Consider the following 22,046-nt stretch of genomic DNA (forward strand, 5'->3'; position numbering starts at 1 on the left):
CTGGCCTCTTGTCCCAATCTCGGAGCAGGAAGCGTCACCAAGATCAACCATGGTAAGGGCCTGCCCTGGGGCACAGCAGCCTCCCCCGTGATGATCTACAGTGAGACTTCTAGAAGTGCCTTGTGTCCGAGCTTCCAAGTCTCACTGTCCTTTTCTTTCTCCTTAGACGACTTACAGCGACAGAGGGAAGAAGGTAAGCAGGAGGGGAAGTGTGGGGTCTGGGCCCTGGGAAACTGGGATGTCAGCAAAGAGCAGAAAAGGAACCTCAGTGGGTATGTGATATCCCAAGATGCTTGCCCTAATCTCTCGTCTTCCCGTCCCCCCAAGACTGAGCTGGACCCAACCTGGCTCTCCGAAGAAAAAAATCACCTCTTCTTAAATTCCTGCTAATCTCTCAATCCTGTCTAGAAGTTCTTTCTAGATTGTTTTTTTTTAATGTGTAATCTCTACCCACAATGTGGGACTCAAACTCACAACCCCAAGATCAAGAGTCGCATGCTCTACTGACTGAGCCAGCCAGGTGGCCCTGGAAGTTCTTTCAAAGGTCTAACTTAAATCCGAGTTGCTGTAGCACACAGCAGCTCCCCCTCTGTGAAATCTGGGCAGGCTTCCCGGAGGGGGCTTTCCGATCTCCAACACCCAGGAGCTCGGTTTCTCCATGAGAACCCTTTTTAGGGGCTTGGCAAGGCCACAGGGGGTTTGGCTTCTCAGTTTTGGAATTAAGGCTGGGCCAAGGAAAGTGGTTTGGGGATACCTCTCCATCCACACTTTTCTAGACCCACTTCCAGAGACTGAGCCTCTCCCCCCTTTCCCCTCCTACAGCCTGAGAGAGGCCGATTCCTCCATTTCCACTCGGTGACCTTCTGGGTTGGCAATGCCAAGCAGGTAAAAGCTGGGGCCAGGTATTAGAGCGGGCAGAGGACGGGCCAGAGGGCCTGCTGGACAAGGGCGGGTCCCCAGCTGGGCCTGTGATTGGTCCCTGTGTGAGGAGGGTCAGGGCCAGTGTTGGGACCATCCCAGATATACAGACACTCTTTAGATCCTAATTACACAGTCAGGGCCTTGGACCCCACCAGGAAACTTATCTGATGCTGGAAAGGGCCAGGGAGCCGCCTTTCATCCCAGGATGCATTCTGCCCCTGGGCCAACAGGGCAAGCAGGCTGATGGGGACTGGCAGCCTGGCCCTCAGGAACCCCTTTGCAACTCTGTGATTCAGGCTGCGTCATTCTACTGCAACAAGATGGGCTTTGAACCACTAGCCTACAAGGGCCTGGAGACGGGTTCCCGCGAGGTAGTCAGCCATGTGATCAAGCAAGGCAAGGTGAGTCCCCACCCCAGGACCCCACTCACCCAGGAGGCAAGCCTCTCTGCCCCTGCTGGTCTCTGAGCCTCCTAAGGGCTCTGCTGCCTCTGGGTGAAGTAGACCAGGAGGCCCTTTCCCCAGGCCCACCTGGTTCTCTCCCAGGGTGTCTGGCGAGGCTAAAGGAACAGGAACTGAGAGCTCCCACCGGCCCCTCCTTTGTCACCTTTGTACAAGAGACCGCAGGGACCTTAGTTTTGTCTCCTTCTCGGCCTGGCCCAATGTTGGCCACACAGATGTTTGGGAGAAGTTGATAGAGGCCTCAAACATCAGAGCTGAAAGTCTGACTAGTGCCCCATCCCTGGGAGCCCTGGCGCTTTCTCTCATGGGGGGCCCAAGCAACAGCTCATATCAGAGGGGAAGCTGAGGCAGAGAAGGGGCTGGAACCCAGGGTCAAGGAGTTCTTCCTGGCTGGGAGGGGTGATCTGATCCAAATGCCCCACAGGGGTGTCTCACACGGGGGGGTAGGGAGGAGGGTATGGGGGTGCCTGACCCACCGGCTACACGTCCTCCCTCCTCTGTGCCTTAGATCGTGTTCGTCTTCTCCTCCGCCCTCAATCCCTGGAACAAAGGTGAGGAGGCCCAGGGGGTTCAGCATGCCAGGGAGTGAAGACTCGCTATCATGGGGGCGTGCTCAGGGACAGGGAGGGGGTCTGGTTCAGCAAGGGTTCCCAGCTTAGAAGAAGATGGAGCCCAGAGGCTGACAGTCGAGGTGAGGGAGCCATGACTCCAGCGCCATGACTCCCCCACCGGCCACAGAGATGGGCGACCACCTGGTAAAGCACGGCGACGGAGTAAAGGACATCGCGTTTGAGGTGGAAGACTGTGACTACATCGTGCAGGTGAGTCCGCACCTGGGCTGCCCTCTGCCTGCCACAGGGACCTCCGTGAGTCCGGGCTGGAGGGCCCGTCATGTTGGAGTGACAAGCCCAGACACTGGTGTAACGCACACCCGAGTTCCAGGGATACCCTGGCCCTCGCTAGCTGCAGGCCCTCTCGCTGAGCCTCAGTTTCCACATCTGTAAAATGGGGACAAGCACAGTGCCTACGTCACTGAGTTGGACACAGAGAACACAAGACCATAATTACCACTTCTTGAGCAGGACTCTGAACCAAACACCATATTCAAGAAGCAGCTCAGAGGTTCAGAGCATAGAAGCCAGAGGCTGACTGCCCAGGTCTGAATCTTATTACTGTTAGACTTCACGCAAGTGACTTAACTTTTCTGTGCCCATAGATCTCATCACCTACAGAATGGAGGCAGGAACAGTACCTTTCCTGTAATGTTGCTAGGAGGGAGAAGGAGTTTGGTAAATACCTTCACCAACGCCTGGCATGTGATAGGCACAGCCATGCACATAAATGTGGAAGCCATGCCCAGAAGGCCCTGCAGGGGGTCTGACGCACAGCAGGTGCTCAGTCAGGGCCAGCTCTGATTCTTCCTCTCCCGCCTCCCACCGCCTGGTTTACAGATGGGGAAGCTGAGGCCTGGAGAGCGGGGAGGGCCAGAGTGGGTTAGCAGAGGTGGGACACAGCCCCACCCCACCTGGTTTGTCTCTCATAGCCCCAACTCTGGGCCTGGGCCTCAGTTTTCCTATCTGCCAAATGGGCACAAGGCATGGGGGCAACAGCTGATGCTGGCTGTGGTTCCTGCCTGGGGCTGGCAACGCTGGAGGAGCCTGTGGCAGGCCGAGGTGGGGAGCAGCTAGCCAGGGCTCCGGGAGGGTCCAGCACTTCCTGACTCCCTGCCCCATCTTCTCTGCAGAAAGCCCGGGAACAAGGTGCCAAAATTGTGCGGGAGCCCTGGATAGAGCAAGATAAGTTTGGGAAGGTGAAACTGGCCGTGTTGCAGACGGTGAGTTCGCTTTGGTGCCCCTACCCCTCATGCTGTCAGCTCCCCTGAGATGCCAGGATCCCCCACACCCCTCCCCGCCCCCGTGCCCTCATGCCATCCCACCCTGGTGCTTTGAAGCAGACATTCTCCCTCAAGTCTGACTGCCCGTAAGGCTTGGCCAGTTTGCAGAGGCTGATGGGATCCTACAACCCTGAGGTCATGACCTGAACTGAAATCAGGAGCCAATTGCTTCACCAAATGAGCCACCCAGGTGCCCCTTAAGATTTTAAGTTTTAAGTAATCTCTACACCCAGTGTGGGTCTTGAACTCACAACCCTGAGATCCAGGGTCTCACACTCTACCAGTGGAGCCAGCCAGGTGCCCCAGACCCCTGTGATGTCATCTGAGCCAACGCCCTCATCACTCTCACTTAGTCAGTACCTTTGTTTGGAGCACCTCCAGCGAGCTGGGCAGTCCTAGGTGCTGAGGACACCGTGAGGAGGAAAACAGTGACCCTGCCCGCACAGGGATTCTGGTCCCGTGGGGCAGGTGGACTGCCAAAGAAAAGTCCCAAACGAATGACAGATTGCGATTCATTTCAGAGAGGGGAAGTGACTTACCCAAGATCACACAGAGAGTTAGAGTCAGACCCGGCTTGGAATGGTGTGGGCACCACGAGATGGGGCCCAGTCTTGGCAGGGATGGGGTCTTGGGCCAAGCCGGGCTGTTTTTCACCCATAGTATGGGGACACCACGCACACCCTGGTGGAAAAGATGAACTATACTGGCCGGTTCTTGCCTGGATTCGAGGCCCCAGCATCTGTGGACCCTCTACTTTCCAAGCTGTGAGTGCCCCTTGGGCTGGGGCGGTGGGAGCAGAAAGTCCTGAGGCAGGGGTGAGGGGTAGGGGCAGAAAGCAATGCCTTATCCTCCATGCAGACTGGACATCTCTGAGCTGCCCTGGGAGGCTGCTGGGGAACGCCTGAGGGTCCCCAAGGGTAGCCTGAAGAGGCAGCACAGAGGCTAAGCACCCAGGCTCTGGAACCAACTGCTTGGGCTCGAAACCCCACTCTGCCATTTTTTTTAAAAGATTTTATTTATTTATTTGAGAGAGAGCGTGCGCACAAGCAGGGGGGAGGAGGAGAGGGAGAAGCAGACTCCCTGAGGAGCAGGGAGCCTGATGTGCAGGTGACCCCAGGACCCTGAGATCACGGCCTGAGCTGAAGGCAGCCGCTTAACCAACTGAGCCACCCAGGCGCCCTAGGGCTCAGTCATTTCCTAGCTATTTAATCTTTGTAGTTACTTTATTCCTCTCTGCCTCAGTTGCCCATCTGTACAATGGGGCTAGTAATAGCACACCAGTCATGACACCTGCAAGGTGCCCCAGTAGGCGCTATGTCACAGTGAGCTGTCACTGTGGGGAAGGGGAGGTGTAGGAACTAACCCTGTCCTCACCTCCTAACGGCTTCCTCCCCATCCCCATCCCTCCCCCCAGGCCTACCTGCAGTCTCGAGATTATTGACCACATTGTGGGAAACCAGCCTGACCAGGAGATGGTGTCTGCCTCTGAGTGGTGAGTCCCTGGCCCAACCCCTCGCTGCAAAGGAGAACAGGCCCACTCCCCAGTTCTCTTCTCAGGACGCTTGAGTGGGAAATGGAGCGCAAGGGAGAGGGAGCTTAGCCTGATGTCCCTGAGCCGTCTGTTCCCTGAGAACCAGAGGCTTGAAGGCTCAAAGGGAGCCACAAGTCCTCCCTTGGAGGACTCTTGGGGAAGCTTGGCACACAGGGCGTCACAGTCCATGGAGATCTGGAGGAAGTCAGTCGCTACCCCAACAGCGTCCTCATGCAAAATAGAAGCAGGTTCCCTTCTCAAAGCACTTCTCTCGGTCGGACCCGTGCCAGACCACACAGGTCTTGTCATGGGACACTTTACGTCCCCCTGAAGGAACACCCCCTGGTGTACCATGTAAGTGAGGTGAACAGTGGCTCCTTTCTGGAGCCTGCTCAGGAGACAAATTCTGGAAGGCAAAAGTTGGGGCAAGGACCCAGTCCCTGGTGGGCACGCAGAGCCCATGTGTCCTCACGGCCACCCCACAGGTACCTGAAGAATCTGCAGTTTCACCGGTTCTGGTCCGTGGATGACACGCAGGTGCACACAGAATACAGCTCTCTGCGCTCCATCGTGGTGACCAATTACGAGGAGTCCATCAAGATGCCCATTAATGAGCCGGCCCCGGGAAGGAAGAAGTCCCAGATCCAGGTGGGGCCTTTCCTAGACCCTGGGGCCCTGGCTGCGGAAGAAGAATGCAGGGAAGAGCTTGGGGGACAGAAGCCAATGACCGTGTTTGCCTTGTTTCCCACCCACAGGAATATGTGGACTACAATGGGGGCGCTGGGGTCCAGCATATCGCTCTCAAGACCCAAGACATCATCACAGCAGTGAGAAGCTCATTCCTGGTCCTAATTCACCTTTCATCTAGCTCCAGAGCCAATCTCTGCAAAATGGAGGGGAGAGTGGGGGACGGGTAGTGGCAATCCTAGGCCTCCTTTGCCAGGCTATATGGCCGACCGGGCTCTCTTACCAGTTCCTGCTACTCAAGGGCAGGCACATTCCCACCCCAGAGTTCCCTTTCTCTGCAGACAGAAACACTGCTGGCTTTACAAGTAGCAGGTGCCAGAGTAAGAGGAAGCCTGGATTCTAGTCTTAGTTCTGCAAGTGGCGTGCTGTGTGTCCCTGGGGGATTCAGCCCCCTCTCTGGGCTTCAGTTGACTCACCTTGAAAATGAGGATATTAGGCTACAAGATTGATTAGGCCCTCTGAGCCAAGTTAAACGTGCTGAGTCTGTGGAACCAGCCTATTCCTAAGGCAGCCGTATATCAGAGTGGACACGAGCCTGACTGTCCCATTCCATCCTGGCCTAATGGAGAAGTCACTGCATGACCTTGGCAACTTCATCCATTCACTCACCCAGGCTGGGTATGGGGCACCTACTATGTGCCGAGCACCCTTTTATGTACTTGGATGCATGAGCCGACAAGACCATAGTCTCTGCTCTAATGATGGCAAAAAAACCAACAGGGAAAATACATGTGTTAGATGGTGTGAGTGCTCTGGGGGAAACCAAGCAGGGCAATGGGAGAGGGAGGGTGAAGGACACTGCACATTTAAAGAGCACAGTCATGAAAGGCCACACTGAGGAGACATCTGGGAACCCAGAGCTGGAAGGAGGGCAGCATGTGGACATCTGGGAAAAGTGCTCGAAGCAGAAGTGACAGGCCAGGCAGAGGAAGGCTGAAGGAGATCAAAATGTGGCTGGAACAGAATAAGCAAGGATGAGGGGGTAGGAGATGAGGTCAGAAGGTGGGAGTGAGGACAGATGGTGAGGGCTTTGAATGTAACTCTGAGACAAGACACCGTGAGGTAAGCAGAGGAGGGACGTGCTTTGACTTGTGTTTTTAAACAAAATCCCTCTATTATGTTGAGAACAGATATTTAATCTCTCGATGCCTCAGTTTTGCCAGCTATGAAATGGGGATAATCATCATCCAGGTGCCTCAAAAAATGACGGCATGGACATAATGAGGCAATACACGGAAAGTGCTCGAGACAGGCACATAAGAATTCCATAAACGTTAGTGATTGCTGTTCTTCTCCCCGGGCCCACATGGCTCCAGTGTGGAAAGGCATGAGGTCACGGGGATGCATCTTGGCAGGCAAGGGGAACTAGGATAGGGACTCTGCCTGCTCCTGGCTGGGGATGTCATGCATGGAGAGAGGGGACTGACCCTGACGCTTCCTTGAGACAGATTCGCCACTTGAGAGCGAGAGGCATGGAGTTCTTGGGTGTTCCATCATCATACTACAAACAACTGAGGGAGAAGCTCAAGTCCGCCAAGATCCAAGTGAAGGAGAGCATTGATGTCCTGGAGGTGAGGCTAGTGTAGGACCCTTGAGTTCCACCTTACCTCACAAATACTGTCTAAGCCTCTACCCTGCATTAGGCACTGGGACACAGAAGGAAAACCAGACCAGGTCCCCGTGATCATGGGACTTGAAGGCTGGTGGAGAGACAGAAGACAGGCAAATAAATAACAACACAAACACCATCAGAGAGAGAGTTGATTCTGCGCAGAAAATTAAAACAGGTTACGACAGAGAGTGACCTAGGGTTACTTGACCAGAGGTGATCTGGGAGGGCCTCTCTGAGGAGGTGACTTTTCAGTGAACTCTAAACAATAAGGGGGAGATGACTGTGTGAAGGGCTGGGGTGGGGACAGTGCTGGTGGAGGGAGAAGCAAGCACAGGTGAGTCAGGAGCAAGTTGCAAGTGTCCGAGGAGCAGAACGAAGGCAAGAAGGGGTGAAATGAAGTGTCTGGGGACTGGCCTAGGTCACTGAGGTAGGCAGGGGCTGATTCCTCTTACAGGCTCTTTAGAAGTTGGGATTTTGTTCTTCTGTGCCCAGACACCACTGGAAGATTTTGTTTTGGTTTGTTTTGGTCACATAACATATAAGGCACTCTTTTAAATTTGGGGCACCGGGTGGCTCAGTCAGTTGAACGTCTGCCTTTGGCTCTGGTCATGATCCTGGGGTCCCAGGGTGGGATCAAGCCCCATGCCAGGCTCCCAGCTCAGCTGCTCAGTGGGGCTCCCTGCTCAGCAGGGAGTCTGCTTCCCCCCTCCCTCTGCCCCTCCCCCCACGCCTTCTCATTCTCACTCTCCCTCTCAAATAATGGAATCTTTTTAAAAAGTTAAAAAAATAAAGCGCACAATTCAGTGGTTTTTAGCTACTCACTATGTTGTGCGGCTATCATCAAAATCAATTTTAAGAATATTTCCATCACCCCAAAAAGAAACTTCACACCCCTCATCACCTCCCAGTCCCTCCATGCCCCCCCGCCTGGCTTCCCGCAGCCCTAGGCAAACATTCATCTGTCTTCTGTCTCTAAAGATTTGCCTATTCTGAACTTGTCATATAAATGGACTCATGCACTACGGGATCTTTTGTGTCTGGCTTCTCTCACTGAGCATGTTTGCAAGGCTCAGGTGTCCGTTGTAGCTGGTGTCCATGCTTCCTTCCTCTTTGTGGCTGAATTACCATTGTCCATTGTGTGGGTCTATCCCATTTTTCTTACCTACTCATCAGTTGATGAACATTGGGTTGTTTCCATTTTTTGGCTATTATTTTGAGTAATGCTGCTGTAATCATTCATATACAAGTTTTTGTGTGGACCTGTGTTTTTAATTCTCTTGGTTGTATACCTAGGAGTGGACCTGCCAGGTTATAGGTAACCCTATGTTTAACCTTTTGAGGACTCGCCAGTTTTCCCCAGGGGGCTGCAACCATTTTACATTCCGCCAGTAACACAGGAGGGTTCTGATTTCCACTGGAGGATTTTAAACAGGGGAACGACATGATCTGATTTTTTTTTAAAAGATCCCTTGGGGTGTCTACGGAGAGGCTGGATTGTAAGGAGGCAAGACGGAGGCAGGGGGACCTGTGCAGAGGCCACTGGGGTGATCCAGGACAGCCATGGGGGCTTACACATGGACTGTGGCAGGCAGATGGTAACAAAAATTTAGGGATCTATTTGGAGGTGTCTGGAACTGCGGGAGAATGGGGTCTTTTCTTGGCTCTCGGGTGCTGGAGTTTTCATGGACTTTCTAAAAAGACTCCACCTTGCCCGGTTGGGGTGTGGGCCAGCTGCCCCTCTAACTCAGCCTCCTGCCTCCTACCTAGGAGCTGAAAATCCTGGTAGACTACGACGAGAAAGGCTACCTCCTGCAGATCTTCACCAAGCCCATGCAGGATCGGCCCACGCTCTTCCTGGAAGTCATCCAGCGCCACAATCACCAGGTACCAGCTAACCCGACAAGCGCCCGACGCCAGGCAGGGTAGAACGGTTGGCTTTCTCTAGGCCCGCAGCTCACCTTCTCTCTCCCGCTCCAGGGTTTTGGAGCCGGCAACTTCAACTCACTGTTCAAGGCTTTCGAGGAGGAGCAGGACCTCCGGGGCAACCTCACGGACCTGGAGACCAACGGGACCCTACGCTGCATGTAGGCCCTGCGGGCCCCGCGGACCCACCGAGGCCCCGCCCACCCGCGACGTACGGTGGGCCACGCCCTCAGTCCTGGAACACGCCCGCCCCACAGACCCTGAACTGCAAGCCCGCCTTACTGGCCTCTCCCTTTAGATCCCGCCCGCCAACCCAGAACGCCCCAGGTGTTGACCACGCCCCCTCGGGTGGGCCGCTCCCTGCTCCCGCCCTCCGGAATAAAGACGACCCGGGTCCAGAGAGCGGTCTTGGTGTTTGCGCCGGGCTGGGGCAGTGACGCCCTTTGGCCTGCAGGGGGAGCTCAGGGCTGCAGCACTGCGGGAGGCGTCGCGTTCCAGCTTCGGAGCCCTGCCCAGGCCGAAGCCGGGAGGGGTGGACTGCGTTTTGCCAAGTGGGGCCGCGCGGGTCAGGGAGAATTCTGGAAACAAGGGGTGCAAAGGGCTAACACGCTAGAGGGGAAGACTATTATTTCACAGAGGGTTATGAAGATAAAGCGGCGATGATGAGATTGTGTAAAGGTAAAACTGGGAGGGGTGCAAATTTCGGTTGAGAGAGAGTCCTTCTGGAGAGACGACATTTGGGAACCAGCCACGGAAAAACCTGGGGAAGGAGCATACCCGGGAAGGGTAGTAGGCCTTGAGGTGAAACCGTGCTTGACAGCATCCCGTCTGATGACTTGATGATATTTAAAGACGAGCTCTCCCCAGGTTTGCTGCCCTGTGCCCAAACTTCTGGACATCAGAGTTAGCCAGGGGACTTTGGGGCACATCCCTGCCCAGCAACCTAAGGACATAGTACCTGGTCTGAGAAGTAGAGCAGGTGGGTGTGGGGAGCTTTGAGCCCCTCAGCTTCTGCCTTCGGGTTTTAAAAACCAGAAGAGGAATTGGAGGCAAATTGGGTCTCTTCTGCTTCGGCAGGCGGATCATCTGAGCATAAGGAAAAATTCTAAATTGGTAAAATAGGGGGATTCCCCCCCACCCCAGATTGTAGAAATCAGGGCTTCTAGGATCATGAACTTCAGAAATAAAAAGAACAGCAGTGAGAAGTCAGAAGAACAATGGCAACCCTGGTTAAAAATATTCTCCCTCCATTTTCCCATGGCTTATGCAAAGCAGAGAAATTCTGTATCTCAGGAGGTTGCATACTGGTGGCTCATGGGCCAAATCTGGCTCACAGATGTATTTTATTTAGTCTGTATAGTTTTAAACAAATGTGAGTCATCATTCCAGAAAGTTGGATATTTCACATACAAATTCTAGGATTCTGGTTCTTCTTGGAATAACCAGGCAGTTCTGGGCTTGTCTTCCTATGCAGTAACAATCACCTGGTGCCAAGTGGTGGGTGCCTCCTTAGACGGGACATGGGCAGAGCGGACCCTCATTAACTGAGCACAGACTAGGGAGCAGGATTGCCTGGGTTCATACCCCAGGTCAGCGGCTTGCTAGCTGTGTGAACTTGGGCAAGCTACTCGTCTTCTCAATGCCTCCATTTTCCTTGTCTGTTAAATGAGGATTGTAACAACACCCACCTCCAAGCACTGCTGTACCTTTAATAGCAGATGTTTAAAACAGTGGCTCTTGGCATGATGTCACTGGTATGTGTTTGCTTTTGTTATTTTGGGAGAGGGCCCTGGGTGAGGGGTCTTGCCTGAGTCTGCCTGGCACTTCCTCCTCCCCATCCCACCCTGGTCTACACGCAGATGGCTCAAATTGGGGTTTCCTTTTTGGCCCCCACAGCAGGACCAGAGAAGAAAGGACTTGTCCTATGGGACTGAGAGGGCAGAGGGAGCAGTGGATAGATTTGAATAAAGGAGAAGGAGAACCGTCTGACTTGGTAGTGGAGGGAAAAGGAGAAGTTCGGGGTTTCTGGGGTTTGGGTTTAGGTAACCAGCCACAGCCGTGGTGGGTGGAGGGGACGAATAAAAGTGCCATTGACCAAGGTGGAAATTAGGGCAGGAGGAGCAGGTTCAAGAAGGAAGATGAAGGAAACTCAGATTTGGATGTGTTTCCTTTCTTTGCCTTTGGCTAGTTGCCCTGGGTTGTCCTCACTGCCCTGCCAGTACCCCCACAGCATCTGCCTCCCCCTCCCCCCAACTCGGGACCTCTCAGACCTCATTTCCTTTACTCCCGGCTCCCTCATTTAGCTGCAGCCACACAGACCTCCTCTGTGCTGGTCCTCAAATACACCAGGCGTCTTTAGCCTCAGGACCTTTGCACTCACGATTCCTTCTGCCTTCCCTACCCTCCTTCGTGGTGTCCACACCGCTGCCTCCCTGATCTCCTTTGAGTTTTGTTCACATGTGTGCTGAGCAGACTTCCCTGACCACTGTATTTAAAATCTCACCCCCTCTCAACTGATAAGGCCTTTCTCGTAGCTGTTTTTCTCAATATAGCATGTGTTCTTCATGTTTGCCTGGCTCACAAGAACACAATCACATAAAGCGGGGGGGTGTGTTTTCTCCAACCCTGTGTCCACGGTGCCTAGAGAACCGTCTGACACCTCATAGGTGCGCAGTCACCTTGGCTGAATGGACAGAATGGCCAGCAACTGCTCTCTTTCCTGGCCAGGCCCACCCTCAGCTTTTTCTGTCCCCACAAACCCACCTTCAGTGGTGTTCCCCTGTCTGGAGGTACGATTCTGGAAAGCAGCCCACCAGCAAGGGCATCTCCCCTGCCTTCACAAGTGAGGCTGCAAAGAACACCCGTGTACATACCGTTGCCTGCTTGTGACTATCAGGCTCAGCTCCAGACAGCAGAACACCTGTGCTCAAAGTTTTTGTGCATTTTTAAACCAATTGTTAATAACTACTTTTTCCTCTTGGGAGGTTGTGGCCATTTGAGGTTACACTAATGATGTCCAAGTGCCCCCTGCCCTGTATTCGCCAACGTTGGCTATTTTGTGGTAGAATTCACATGTCCCTAGTGAGAAGGGAGGTCAGGCATTTTTTTTTTTTTTTTTTTTTCAGCCAAGCTGCTTATGGCTGGGGTTTGGCATCTGTCCTTCTCAGGGGTAGGTAGACAACATCTAACAAAGTCTCCAGGGACCCCATGGCTACCCCGTCACAGGATCAGGAAGAGTTGAGACCCGCGGGGCACAGAGGTCAGAGCCTCAAACACCACAAACACTAGATTCACTTAATGCTTCTCGGCTTATGACTATTTTATCAGTCCCTTCCCCCTCAAATGCAAACCAGAGGGCTGTCTCAAAAGGAGTAGTGACCATCTTTGAGATACTCCCTTTCCAATTGGATATTTGAGCTTGTTTCCTAGTTACAAACCTTTAGCAGTGTTAGATACCTAAGATTTTAAGAAAAGTTGTAGAAGCAAAACTTAAAAGCAAAAAAACCTTAAAAGGGTCTAACTAGGCCTAGTTCACAGAATCCACCTAACAGGCTCAGAGTTTAAGAACCACCGGTCTGAGCGGACCACACCACACCTAGCTCCTTCTACCGGCTGAGCCTCGCCAGGCCACCCTCCCTGTGAGCAGGGGTGTGCCCCATCAGAAAGGGAGGAGGAGGAAAGGGAGAGAGGAGAGCAAGAGAGACGGCGTATCTGTAAGAAAAGTCAGTATATTTATGGTTTGCTTTATAAAAGTTACTATAATACAATGGTACATAGTATTGAATTCACAAAAATATGAACAAATATTTACAGCAAGACACACCCACAACGGAAACACTTCTCTTCAAAACAAGTTACATACGGATGACAGAGTCTATATGCACAAACATCCCTAAATCTTATGGGTTCTCTTCTTTGCAGGAGGAGAGAGGCAGGGAGGGAGGGACAAGAAAAATTTAAGAAACAAAAGCAGAAACCCCCAACTTTTCAAAAGCAAGATTTGTTCAATGAGAACGAAGGCATTGAAAGAAAAACGAGCCATGTTTCTGGATATGGCAAACCATTTTGGGGGTGGGGAGGGGGTTCCCAGGGACAGGGAGGGTGCAGCCCCTCGCCAATTGGGCAAGGTGAGGCCAGGGCGAGGCATGAGGCTGGCCCCCAGCCCTAGTTTCCTCACATCCCCCTCCGCTTCTTCTCAGGGGAGAGGGGTGAGCACGAAGGCAGCCCCTTGGGGGCTGCACGAGTAACTTAAATCAACCATCTCTACAGACTACACATTTCCTCATGTGAAAAATAAATATTTCCTCAGTTGCACAATTAGGCAGAAAACCGCAAACGGAAGAGAAGGTCGCCGCTGTGCCCAGGTCCCTCCTCTGTGTCTTAATGCCACCGATTTCATCGACCTTGAAACCTTAAAACTGGTGAGCACAATCTCAAACAGGGAGGGCATGGGGTAAAGAAAAAAAAAACACAACAAAACCACCAACGACAAAAAAAAAGAGAAAAATAACAATTCTTTGTACAGAATTTACATGATAACAAGCTTGACACAAGCTGAAGATACCAGAGGCTCCGGGCCTGCGTCCGCAGGGTTGGGGGGGGGGGGCGGCCCCGCTGGGAGCTCTCCCGTCTGGGTGAAGATGACTCCTGGTCACAACAGTCACTTTCCAGAAATTATTTACATGCCTGCTCTGCTTTCTGGGATGCGAGGGACTTGCCGTGTGTGTGTGTGTGTGTGTGTGTGTGTGTGTGTGTGTGTGTGTCTATGTGTATGTGTGTGTGTGTGTGAGTGAGATTTTTGGAAATACAAAGAAATGAGCAAAAAAGTCTTCCACATGTTTCTACAAGAAACAATGTTCCCAAGAAAAAAGTCCTTTATGGCAGCCTATATACAGAAGTTGGTTCTGAACTTCAAAAACCTATTTCTTCCCTCCGTTTTGATTTTATACACGCACAGGAAAAAAAAAAAAAAAAAGAATCCATGGAAATAAACCCTGAAGAGGATGATGGGAAAGGGGTAAAAAAGGTTAAGGGGAAAAAAAAAAACAACCTGTCAGACTTAGATGAGTTTTTAAATCTTCTCCAAGATTTTCCTCTCTCTGGGAGAATAATCTTCTCACTCCAAAAATAAATATGCTCTTGCCTTCTTGGGATGAGGGGGCTGCTGGCTGGGTGAGTTGGGGTGTGGGATAGGGGCAAGTGGGTGAAGCTTATAAATGAAAAAAAAAAAAAATGCCACGTGCATATGGTCAGAGACCCGTAGTGGCGGGACTGGGGGACCCGCCTGCCCTGGGAGGCCCTCCTGCCCAGGTGAAGGTGAGGGCAGGAGAGAGTAGACAGGACCCTTCCCAGTGCCCCCACACCCCCACACTGGGGCCTCCGGGAGGCTCCCTCACTGCTGGCATTCGAATGAGAAAGTAAACATTGAACCCAAGATTTTGGGGGTGGCAGGGTGTGGGGTGGCAGGAGAGCCCAGAGGGGAAATCCCTGCCTGGGACCAGCTTGGCTCCACCAGGGTCTGCTAGGGGAAATGGCGCCCCCAGGCTGCTGGGGAAGGAACAGAAGGCGGGGGTCTTCTCCTCACTGAGTCATCACCAGCAGAGAGGGGGCATTGGGTAGTGTTCTGAGGTCAGAGCCATGTGGCCTGACCCCCCTCCTCTCTGCAGCACCTGGCCCAGCGCCCTGGCCCGGGCGTTCCGAAACGTGGGCCGACACACCATCACACCAAGGCCTCTGCAGCCCTCACCAGGGATCCCCACTCTCTGATTCTGCTTTCACATTTCAACGGTTAAAACGTCTTTTCTTATGACAAGGAAGAGAGTAAAGAGAAGACAAAACAACATAGCAGCATTCATGGGAAGAGGCTGGTGGGGAAGACGGAAAAAGAGAAGGACAGAGACAGAGAGACGGAGAATGAGAGACACAGACAGAGAGAAGTTTACGCTGGAGTTCAACAAAAATCCTGAAGGGAGCATTTTAAAAAACCAAAGAGACGTGGGCCGAGAGACAGAGAAGCCCTTTCCCGCTGAGGGGCTGGAGCTGTGCTGGGTCCTGGGGGTAGTGTTGGGGGCGCCAGGCCCTGACATGGCCACTGGGTAGGGGAGAGCACCTGAAATGGGGGTGGGAGGTGGGGCTAGGCCCCGGGGCCCTGGGGTCCACGCTTGGGGGCCCTAGGGCGGCACGGGCAGCCATCCACGGGGCCTAGTTGAGGGTCCCCCGGCAGTTCTCGGAGCCACACAGGCAGGGGATCTTGACGTCCTCGATGGGGAACTTGTAGTCGTAGGTGATCTCCTCATTGACATTGATGTGCTGCTTCGAGTAGATGACAATCTTCTTCTGTGACTCCACCGTGATCACCTTGGCATAGCAGTTGGGCTGTGGGCGAGGCAGGAGGGGACAGTGAGCTGATGACTCACCGGTACCCCAACAAGGCCCTGGACCATGAGGCCCCCCAGAACCCGACGGAGCTCCCTGTAAGGCCCGACAAAGGTGCTACACGACCTCCATGCCCACTGGCCACCTGCTCGAGCCTCGGCTGCCCTATCTGGGTGACAAGGGGAGCCCCTGCCTCTGATACTAAACAGGAATGATGATGATGGTAGCAATAATAATAAATGTTCCCCAGGGCATCAATTTCCATTTATACTACAGGTGACTCCCAAAATTCTGTTCCTAGCCCAGACCTCACTTCTGGGCTCCAGAGATGGGGTCAACAAACACTGGCCCCTCACTGTCCGTTTGAGCAAACAGAGTTTCACCGGCACACAGCCATCCCCGTTCATTTACGCACTGTCTGTAGCTGCTCTTGTTGCAGTGACAGTTAAGTAGTTGCTAAGAGATCCTCTGGGCCACAAAGCCAAAAATATTTACTATCAGGCCCTTTAAAGAAAAGGTTTGCTCGACCCTGCTCCAAACCCAGAAATCCAAGTACCTGCTTTTGGTATCTGCCTTTGGCAGCTCCAGGAGACATTTTTCGACTCCATAAACTCAAACCTAAAACTCACAGGAATAGCCACACTAGGCCCTGAGGCCCCTGGACACCCACCTCCCGCATCTTCCTCCACACATGCTGGATCTGCCCCGTCCTGTGGGTTCTCCCTCCAAAGGACCTACTGATTCTGTCTACTGCTCTCTACCTCCACTGCCATAGCCCCAGCCAGGCTCCTCTCATCACTCAGCTGGACTTCTGCATTTCCCACTGCCTCTCCAGCCTCTCAAAAAATCTACTCCGGACCCAGCAGCCAGGGAAATCTTTCCCAGGGAACAGCAGATCCCGTCATCCCAAGGCTCGAAATCTTCCAGTAGCCTGCCTGGCATAGAGAGAAGCTTCTCAGCTCTGCCAGCAAGGCTCAGTGATCTGGCCACCCCAACCCTGCCAACGTCCTCTCTTACCCACCCTCTCGCCCCTTACTGCATCCCAGCTGCCAGCCTCCCTGTCTCTCAAGCAGGTGTTCTCCCCTCCTGGGCCTCCCTGAGCAGAACGCCTGCCCCACTCACTGCCATCTGGGTGAGTCCCTCCAACCCTTAGATCCCAAAGGAGAGGCAAGCAAAAGTCCCTACTGGTCCAGGTGACAATCCAGTGACGGCTGGGAGAGCTGCCCGTGTCAGCACACGAAGAGGGCCTGCACTCAGGAGCACTGAGCTCTCCCAACAAACTACAGGGAGGGGCTATTTCCAGATCAGGAAACTGAGGCCCTGAGACATGACGTCACCAGCCTACGGTCACTTGCTAAGTAGCGACGTCGTGACTTCAAAGTTTGGTATCTTTGCTCTGGAACTCGCCTGCCCCGTCTGGAGCTCCCCGTGCTTGTCTTCAGCACGAGAACCAACCCCACTCCCAGCAGCCGTTGCGCCCCCTCCCCGGGCCAGTGCCGTCCGCCACCATCACCACTAGCCACGTGTGACTATTTAAGCTTAAGTGAAACCAAAGTAAACGATGAGCTCAGCTCCTCAGCAGCACTGGCCCTGCATCCAACCCACCCGCAGCTCGTGCCCCGTTGGCGGATAGCGCGGACGCAGAGCATTTCTGCCCCTGCCCCAGAACGAAAGTTCTCTGAGGGCGGAGCCCAGGGGCGAGGAGGAACGCCGTCCTGCGAGCCGAGCGGACGGCTTCTTCGGCACCTTGGCTCTCGTTATGGCCCCGTTTTTCAGAAGAGAAAACTGAAGCTCAGGGAAGAGAGACTCCATGTGCGAGACCCCACCCCCGCCCCGCCCCGCCCCCATCACCCCGTGAGGGGAACTTGGGAGGGAGGCCACGCCCATCCTGTGCCAGAAGCTTCCGGGGGCAGCAGCGGTCCACGCCAGGCACTCACGTTGCAGCTATGGTTGATGAAGCGTGCAAAGTTGCCGCACTTGGTGGCATCGATGATGGTGTCGTGGTCCACCCGGAACATGTAGCTGCTGCCAATGCCCTCGTCCTCGTAACGCTTTTCCCGCATGTCCGCGATCACCTGGCCGGGAGAAGGCCTCAGTCTGAGTTGGGCCGCCCCGCCCCCACCCCGATGCCCTCCCGGCCGGGCAGCGCCTACCTGGCGGATGTTCTGGCCCACGTACTCAATCACCATCTCATCGGCCGCGATGGGCTCCATGGCAAACAGGCCCCAGTCGTGAATGTGGCTCTTGCAGAACTTGAGCTTCTTCTTCCGGAACTGGGGGAGAGAAGGAGCTGAGAGGTGAAAGCTCTGGTCTCAAGAGTCCCGCGGCCCCACCCCCGGCTACCCTAGGTGGGGCCGGCCTCACCTTGAGCTGGTTGAACTTGAGCAGGTCACTGTCACAGCTGCCAGTGAAGGAGGACAGCAGACGACGCTGCTCGGATCGCCGCTCCGAGCCCGCCCGAGTGGAGGCATGAGGCTGCGCCGGGATGCTCATGCCCTGTGGAGGACAGGGGCCACGGGTCAGGGGCGTGGCTGTCCTGCGGTGGTGCGGGGGCGGGGGAGCTGGCCCACTCATGGTGCTACAAGGTACCCATGTCCCTATCACGTTCTTGGCGACTCCATCCTAAGCTCTGGGTCCCTGTCTTCCCAACTTCCCATCCCTGTTCCATCCCTACTTGTCACCTCTCCTCTTCGCTGGTCCTTCCTGCTGGAATCTGAACGTGTTCAACGCCGTCCAGGCAAAGCAAATAATACAACTTTCCCTTCACACTTGCTGTCTCTCCCGTCTCAGCCAAAAGTTACCTCTACTTCCAGGAGGGAGGATGATGGGTGTCTATCCACCCCGACCCTTGTTGCTTTCACCACAGGGCCTCTGACTTTTCCAAGCATTTGAGATCACAGCTCCTTCCTCAACATCCTTGACTCCCTCCCTTTCCCTTGGTCGCCCTTGTCCTCTGCCCTCCTCCCCATAAATGCCCTCTCCCTGAGTAAGCTCATCCTTGCTGTGACCTTCCCTCAACATTTCCATCCTGATGACCAGACAGCTGTCTCCCTCCTAGGCTCTCTTCTGTGCCCAAAAATCCAACTGCCTAACAGACCTCATTACCTGGATGTTCCACAAACCCCAAAACTCAAGCTTCCCACCTCAGTGCTTGGCACCCTGCTTCCTAGTTCTCCAAGCCAGACCCAGTGACGTCCCAGCTGGTTCCTTTGTCCCCTATGGCCAGTCTGGCCCCCAGGTCTGTCCTTTCAGCTTCCTAGTATTCTTTCAAACACACCCCCTTTTTTCTCATGCCAACGCCATCAAACCTGCCCACATGTCTGGACTGGGAACTGCCACAACTGTTCCACAGTCTCCCCTCAGGACCCCTGCAATCAACTCTCCACGGCAGCCAGTGGGAGTTATCAAAATCATGGGCTGAGCCACATCATCCTCACCCTCCATCTGGAAACCTCTACATAGCTCGCTGTCACACAGAGAATACATAACCTTGTCACCACTACCTCCAAGGGCCTTGATGACCTGCTTTGTCTCTGGCCTCAACTCATCTTTCCTTCCCTTCCTCACATCACCTGAGGTCCTCTCTACCTCAGGGCCTTTGCACATGCGGTTCATGCTGTGCTGACTTCCAGACTTAGTGAGGCCCTCTCCTGTTTTTTGTTTTTGTTTTTGTTTTTTTTGAGGCTCCACACCCAACACAAGGCTCAAACTCACCACCCCAAGATAAAACTCACATGCTCTACTGACTGAGCCAGCCAGGTACCCTTCCTGTTTTAACTTTTACTGAAGCCTTCTTCTACTTCTCTGTGGTCTTTCCCAGTTATCCACATGGCTCATTTTCTTTACTCTATTCAGACCTGGCTCAACTCTCTCCTTCTCTGACTCACCACACCTAACCTCCTCTCCTGTTTACCCCACTTGAAATTCTGCTTATTTGTTCACATATTTCCTACCTCCCTTCTAAAAGGTAAGTTCTGCAAGGAACATGATCTTATTTTATTCACTGAACCCAGTGAATGAACCCAGAACAGTGCCTGGGACACAGCAAGCACTCAATAGACATTTGCTGAATTTAAAAAGGAAAGAATGAAACTTCTGGAAATGCAACTCCACTTGGCTCACATCCCTGATGAAAACCTCGGAGGCTCCCACTTCCCACCCTCGCCACACTTTTCCAACCCGAGCACCCAGGTGAGTAACACCCTCTGTGCCAGCCCCTCTGACTCCACAAGCCCATGCTGCCTGGCACCCCGTCCTGGAATCTCCACCCACCACAGCCCAGGAGGCTCCAGTGTGGCCAGGCACCTGATGGCAGTACCTGGGTGTCTGTCGGGGGTTCATCGGTGCTGGCGCGGCTGCTGTTGAGGTATCTGAGCTTGTCCTTCTTATCGATGGTATAGAAGCCCTCGCTGCGGGCACAGCCCGTCACGTGCTCACGAATGCCATCGTCCCGTTTCTTTTTCTTAGCTGAAGAGAGGCTGGTGGGTGGGTGTGGGTTAAGGGCCACAGGGACATTCTTGAAGAGCCCCTCCTAGTCCTTCTGGAGGCCAGTCCCACAGCCCAGCCTGCCTACCCTCGGGCTGATCTCCAGGAGGCTCCACCCCCCGCCCCCCACAGCTAAGCCACTGCCAAGAGGCTGCCCACAGGCTAACCCTGCTGATGGTCTGACCTCTGTCGGGTAGGGGTACCAGGTGCACGGCCCTGGTGTGGGTCTTAACAATGCCTCTCTGAATGAGTACATATGCTTAGGCGCTTAGCAGACTTCCTGAAGTGGAGGTACTCAGTAAATTAGTTTGATACAGTGGGGACAATGACCACTCCCAACTTGACGGTGCTTAACCAATGATCCAGATAGCATCGTCATCCAGAGCCCAGAGTCTGGAAGCGGAGTTGCCTGGATTCAACTCTCAGCTCTGCTACTTCATAGCTGTGGGGCTTCGGGCAGGTCAGTCAACCTCTCTGAGCCTCAGTGTCTATATAGATAAGATGGGAATAATAGCCCACACCTCTCTGGGCTGTTGGGAAGATTAAATGAGGTAACGAGGGCAGCTAGGAGTGGGCCCTCAGTCTCCGCAACCATGATATTGTACATTCACGTTGCTACCTCGGGCCCCGAGACCTGCACAGGGTGAGATGGGCCTGGCACGGAAGGTGTGTTTCAGAGTGCCAGTGAGGACTCCGTACGGAGCCTGCATCATGCCGGCCCAGACACGGCTAGTAGGTGATGGGCATTTGTGCTGGTGTCTGTGTGGGTGTCCTGGGAGACAGGGCCCAGGGAGGTGGGCGAGGACCATGCCCCATAGGCTAGGATATAGGGATGGTAGACCCAGAGGGTGTCATTGAGCCAGTCCATGCCGTTGTCCTGCTGCAGCAGCCGCTCATAGGTGACACACAGGAAGCGGATGTCCTCCTCATCGATGCCACCATTCCAGATGTCATACAGGATGGTCATCTCCTCAAACTCCGACCGGGGCCGGAAGAGGGGTTGTGGTGGCGAGAGCTCGGGTGAGACTGGGGCCACCAGGTCCTCGTGGCGCTTCTTAGGCGGCCGGCGCCAAGGCCCCCGAACCTTGGCCAGGTCCATAAACTCCTCGGTGACTTCATCGCGCCCACGAGAGCCTGGAGGGATGGCCTCCGAGGGCCACTGGTTCTCTAGCTCCTTAAAGGGCAGCTTGGACTCAACAGGGGGTGGGGGTGGGGGTGGAGGAGGCTGGGGGGGCAGGGGTGGTGGGGGGGCTGGGATCCCCGCGTTCCGGAAGTCCAGGGTCACGGCCCGGGGGTCATGGGTGCTAGGAAAGACAGGGGTCTGTGGCTGGCCTGGCAGGAGCAGGAGGTCCCTGCCGAGGGTGGCGCCCCCTGGCGCCCGGACCAAGGGCCCATCCAAGGAGAGCACAGCCGGCGGGGATCGCCGGGGCCTGCCCGGCTTCCTCTTGATCGGGGGTGGGCAGGGGGCCAGCGGTGCGGGCAACAGAGGTGGCAGCTGGGCAGGGGCCCTTGTCTGGGCCCGCAAGACGGGGACAGGCAATGCCAGGGGCAGGGGCAAGGGCAAAGGCAGGGGGAGAGGCAGGCCCGTCTCCAGGAGCACCGGGGAGGCCAGGGGGCCAGACCGCTCATCGCGCCGGCCAGCTGGGAGGGGACAGACAGGCAGCAGCAGGGGCCCTCCAGGCTCGGGGAAGGTGGGTGTGAAGCTGAAGTCCCGACCAGGTGTCCTGGGGAGGCCCCCACTGCTCAAGCTCGGGGACTGGGAAGGGTAGGAGAAGGGGCTGCCAGGCACCTGCGGGGAGCTCAGCGACAGGCCGCTGCTGCCCCCCGAAAGTGGGGGCTCCCCGCTCGGCGTGGCCGGCACTGTCTCTGTACTCTGTGACTTGGCCAGGCTGCCACAGAGGCCCGGAGTACGCGGGGGCTGCTCCTCTGCAGAGGGCTCCAGAGGGACCGGTGGGTGCGAGGGGGCTTCTGGGGTCTCAGGCTCTGGTGGTGGGCTAGGCGGCCGGGGCGGTCGTGGGGGTGGTAACGGTGGCTGCAGGGGTAAGGAGAGCAGCGCAGGGGGGTCCACTTCCAGGTTTTCCTCTGCAAAGAGGTGGG

General features: G+C 54.7%; 2 protein-coding genes across 3 annotated transcripts in view; one reads left to right on the forward strand and one right to left on the reverse strand.

Annotated features, from left to right (window-relative positions):
* LOC111156374 (4-hydroxyphenylpyruvate dioxygenase) lies at window positions 1-20,685 on the forward strand. 2 transcript variants are annotated; one of them, XR_002641198.1, is made up of 16 exons: window positions 1-52; window positions 167-193; window positions 823-885; window positions 1,218-1,322; window positions 1,891-1,933; window positions 2,121-2,203; window positions 3,127-3,216; window positions 3,937-4,040; window positions 4,691-4,768; window positions 5,293-5,455; window positions 5,563-5,634; window positions 7,003-7,125; window positions 8,934-9,050; window positions 9,144-9,305; window positions 10,286-10,294; window positions 20,673-20,685. XR_002641198.1 is itself a non-coding variant. In XM_022517204.1 (14 exons), exons 1-14 carry the CDS (start codon window positions 50-52, stop codon window positions 9,252-9,254), a joined length of 1,182 nt encoding a protein of 393 aa, XP_022372912.1. In that variant the 5' UTR covers window positions 1-49; the 3' UTR covers window positions 9,255-9,481. The 2 variants fall into 2 exon arrangements, 1 of the variants encoding a protein (XP_022372912.1); XM_022517204.1 differs by lacking the exons at window positions 10,286-10,294; window positions 20,673-20,685 and having other exon boundaries at window positions 9,144-9,481.
* Window positions 14,050-22,046, reverse strand: part of LOC111156373 (SET domain containing 1B) — a 22,502-nt gene continuing 14,505 nt past the window's right edge. Inside the window, exons 12-17 of the mRNA XM_022517203.1 lie at window positions 20,778-22,031; window positions 19,783-19,949; window positions 17,829-17,960; window positions 17,618-17,737; window positions 17,402-17,539; window positions 14,050-15,464 (exon numbers count right to left, since the gene is read on the reverse strand). Coding sequence (XP_022372911.1) covers window positions 15,291-15,464; window positions 17,402-17,539; window positions 17,618-17,737; window positions 17,829-17,960; window positions 19,783-19,949; window positions 20,778-22,031 — 1,985 coding nt within the window. The 3' untranslated portion in view covers window positions 14,050-15,290. The remainder of the gene's footprint in view (window positions 15,465-17,401; window positions 17,540-17,617; window positions 17,738-17,828; window positions 17,961-19,782; window positions 19,950-20,777; window positions 22,032-22,046) is intronic.

Source organism: Enhydra lutris, unplaced genomic scaffold, assembly GCF_002288905.1.
Source record: "Enhydra lutris kenyoni isolate GAN:26980312 unplaced genomic scaffold, ASM228890v2 scaffoldscaffold46, whole genome shotgun sequence".
NCBI lineage: Eukaryota > Metazoa > Chordata > Mammalia > Carnivora > Mustelidae > Enhydra > Enhydra lutris.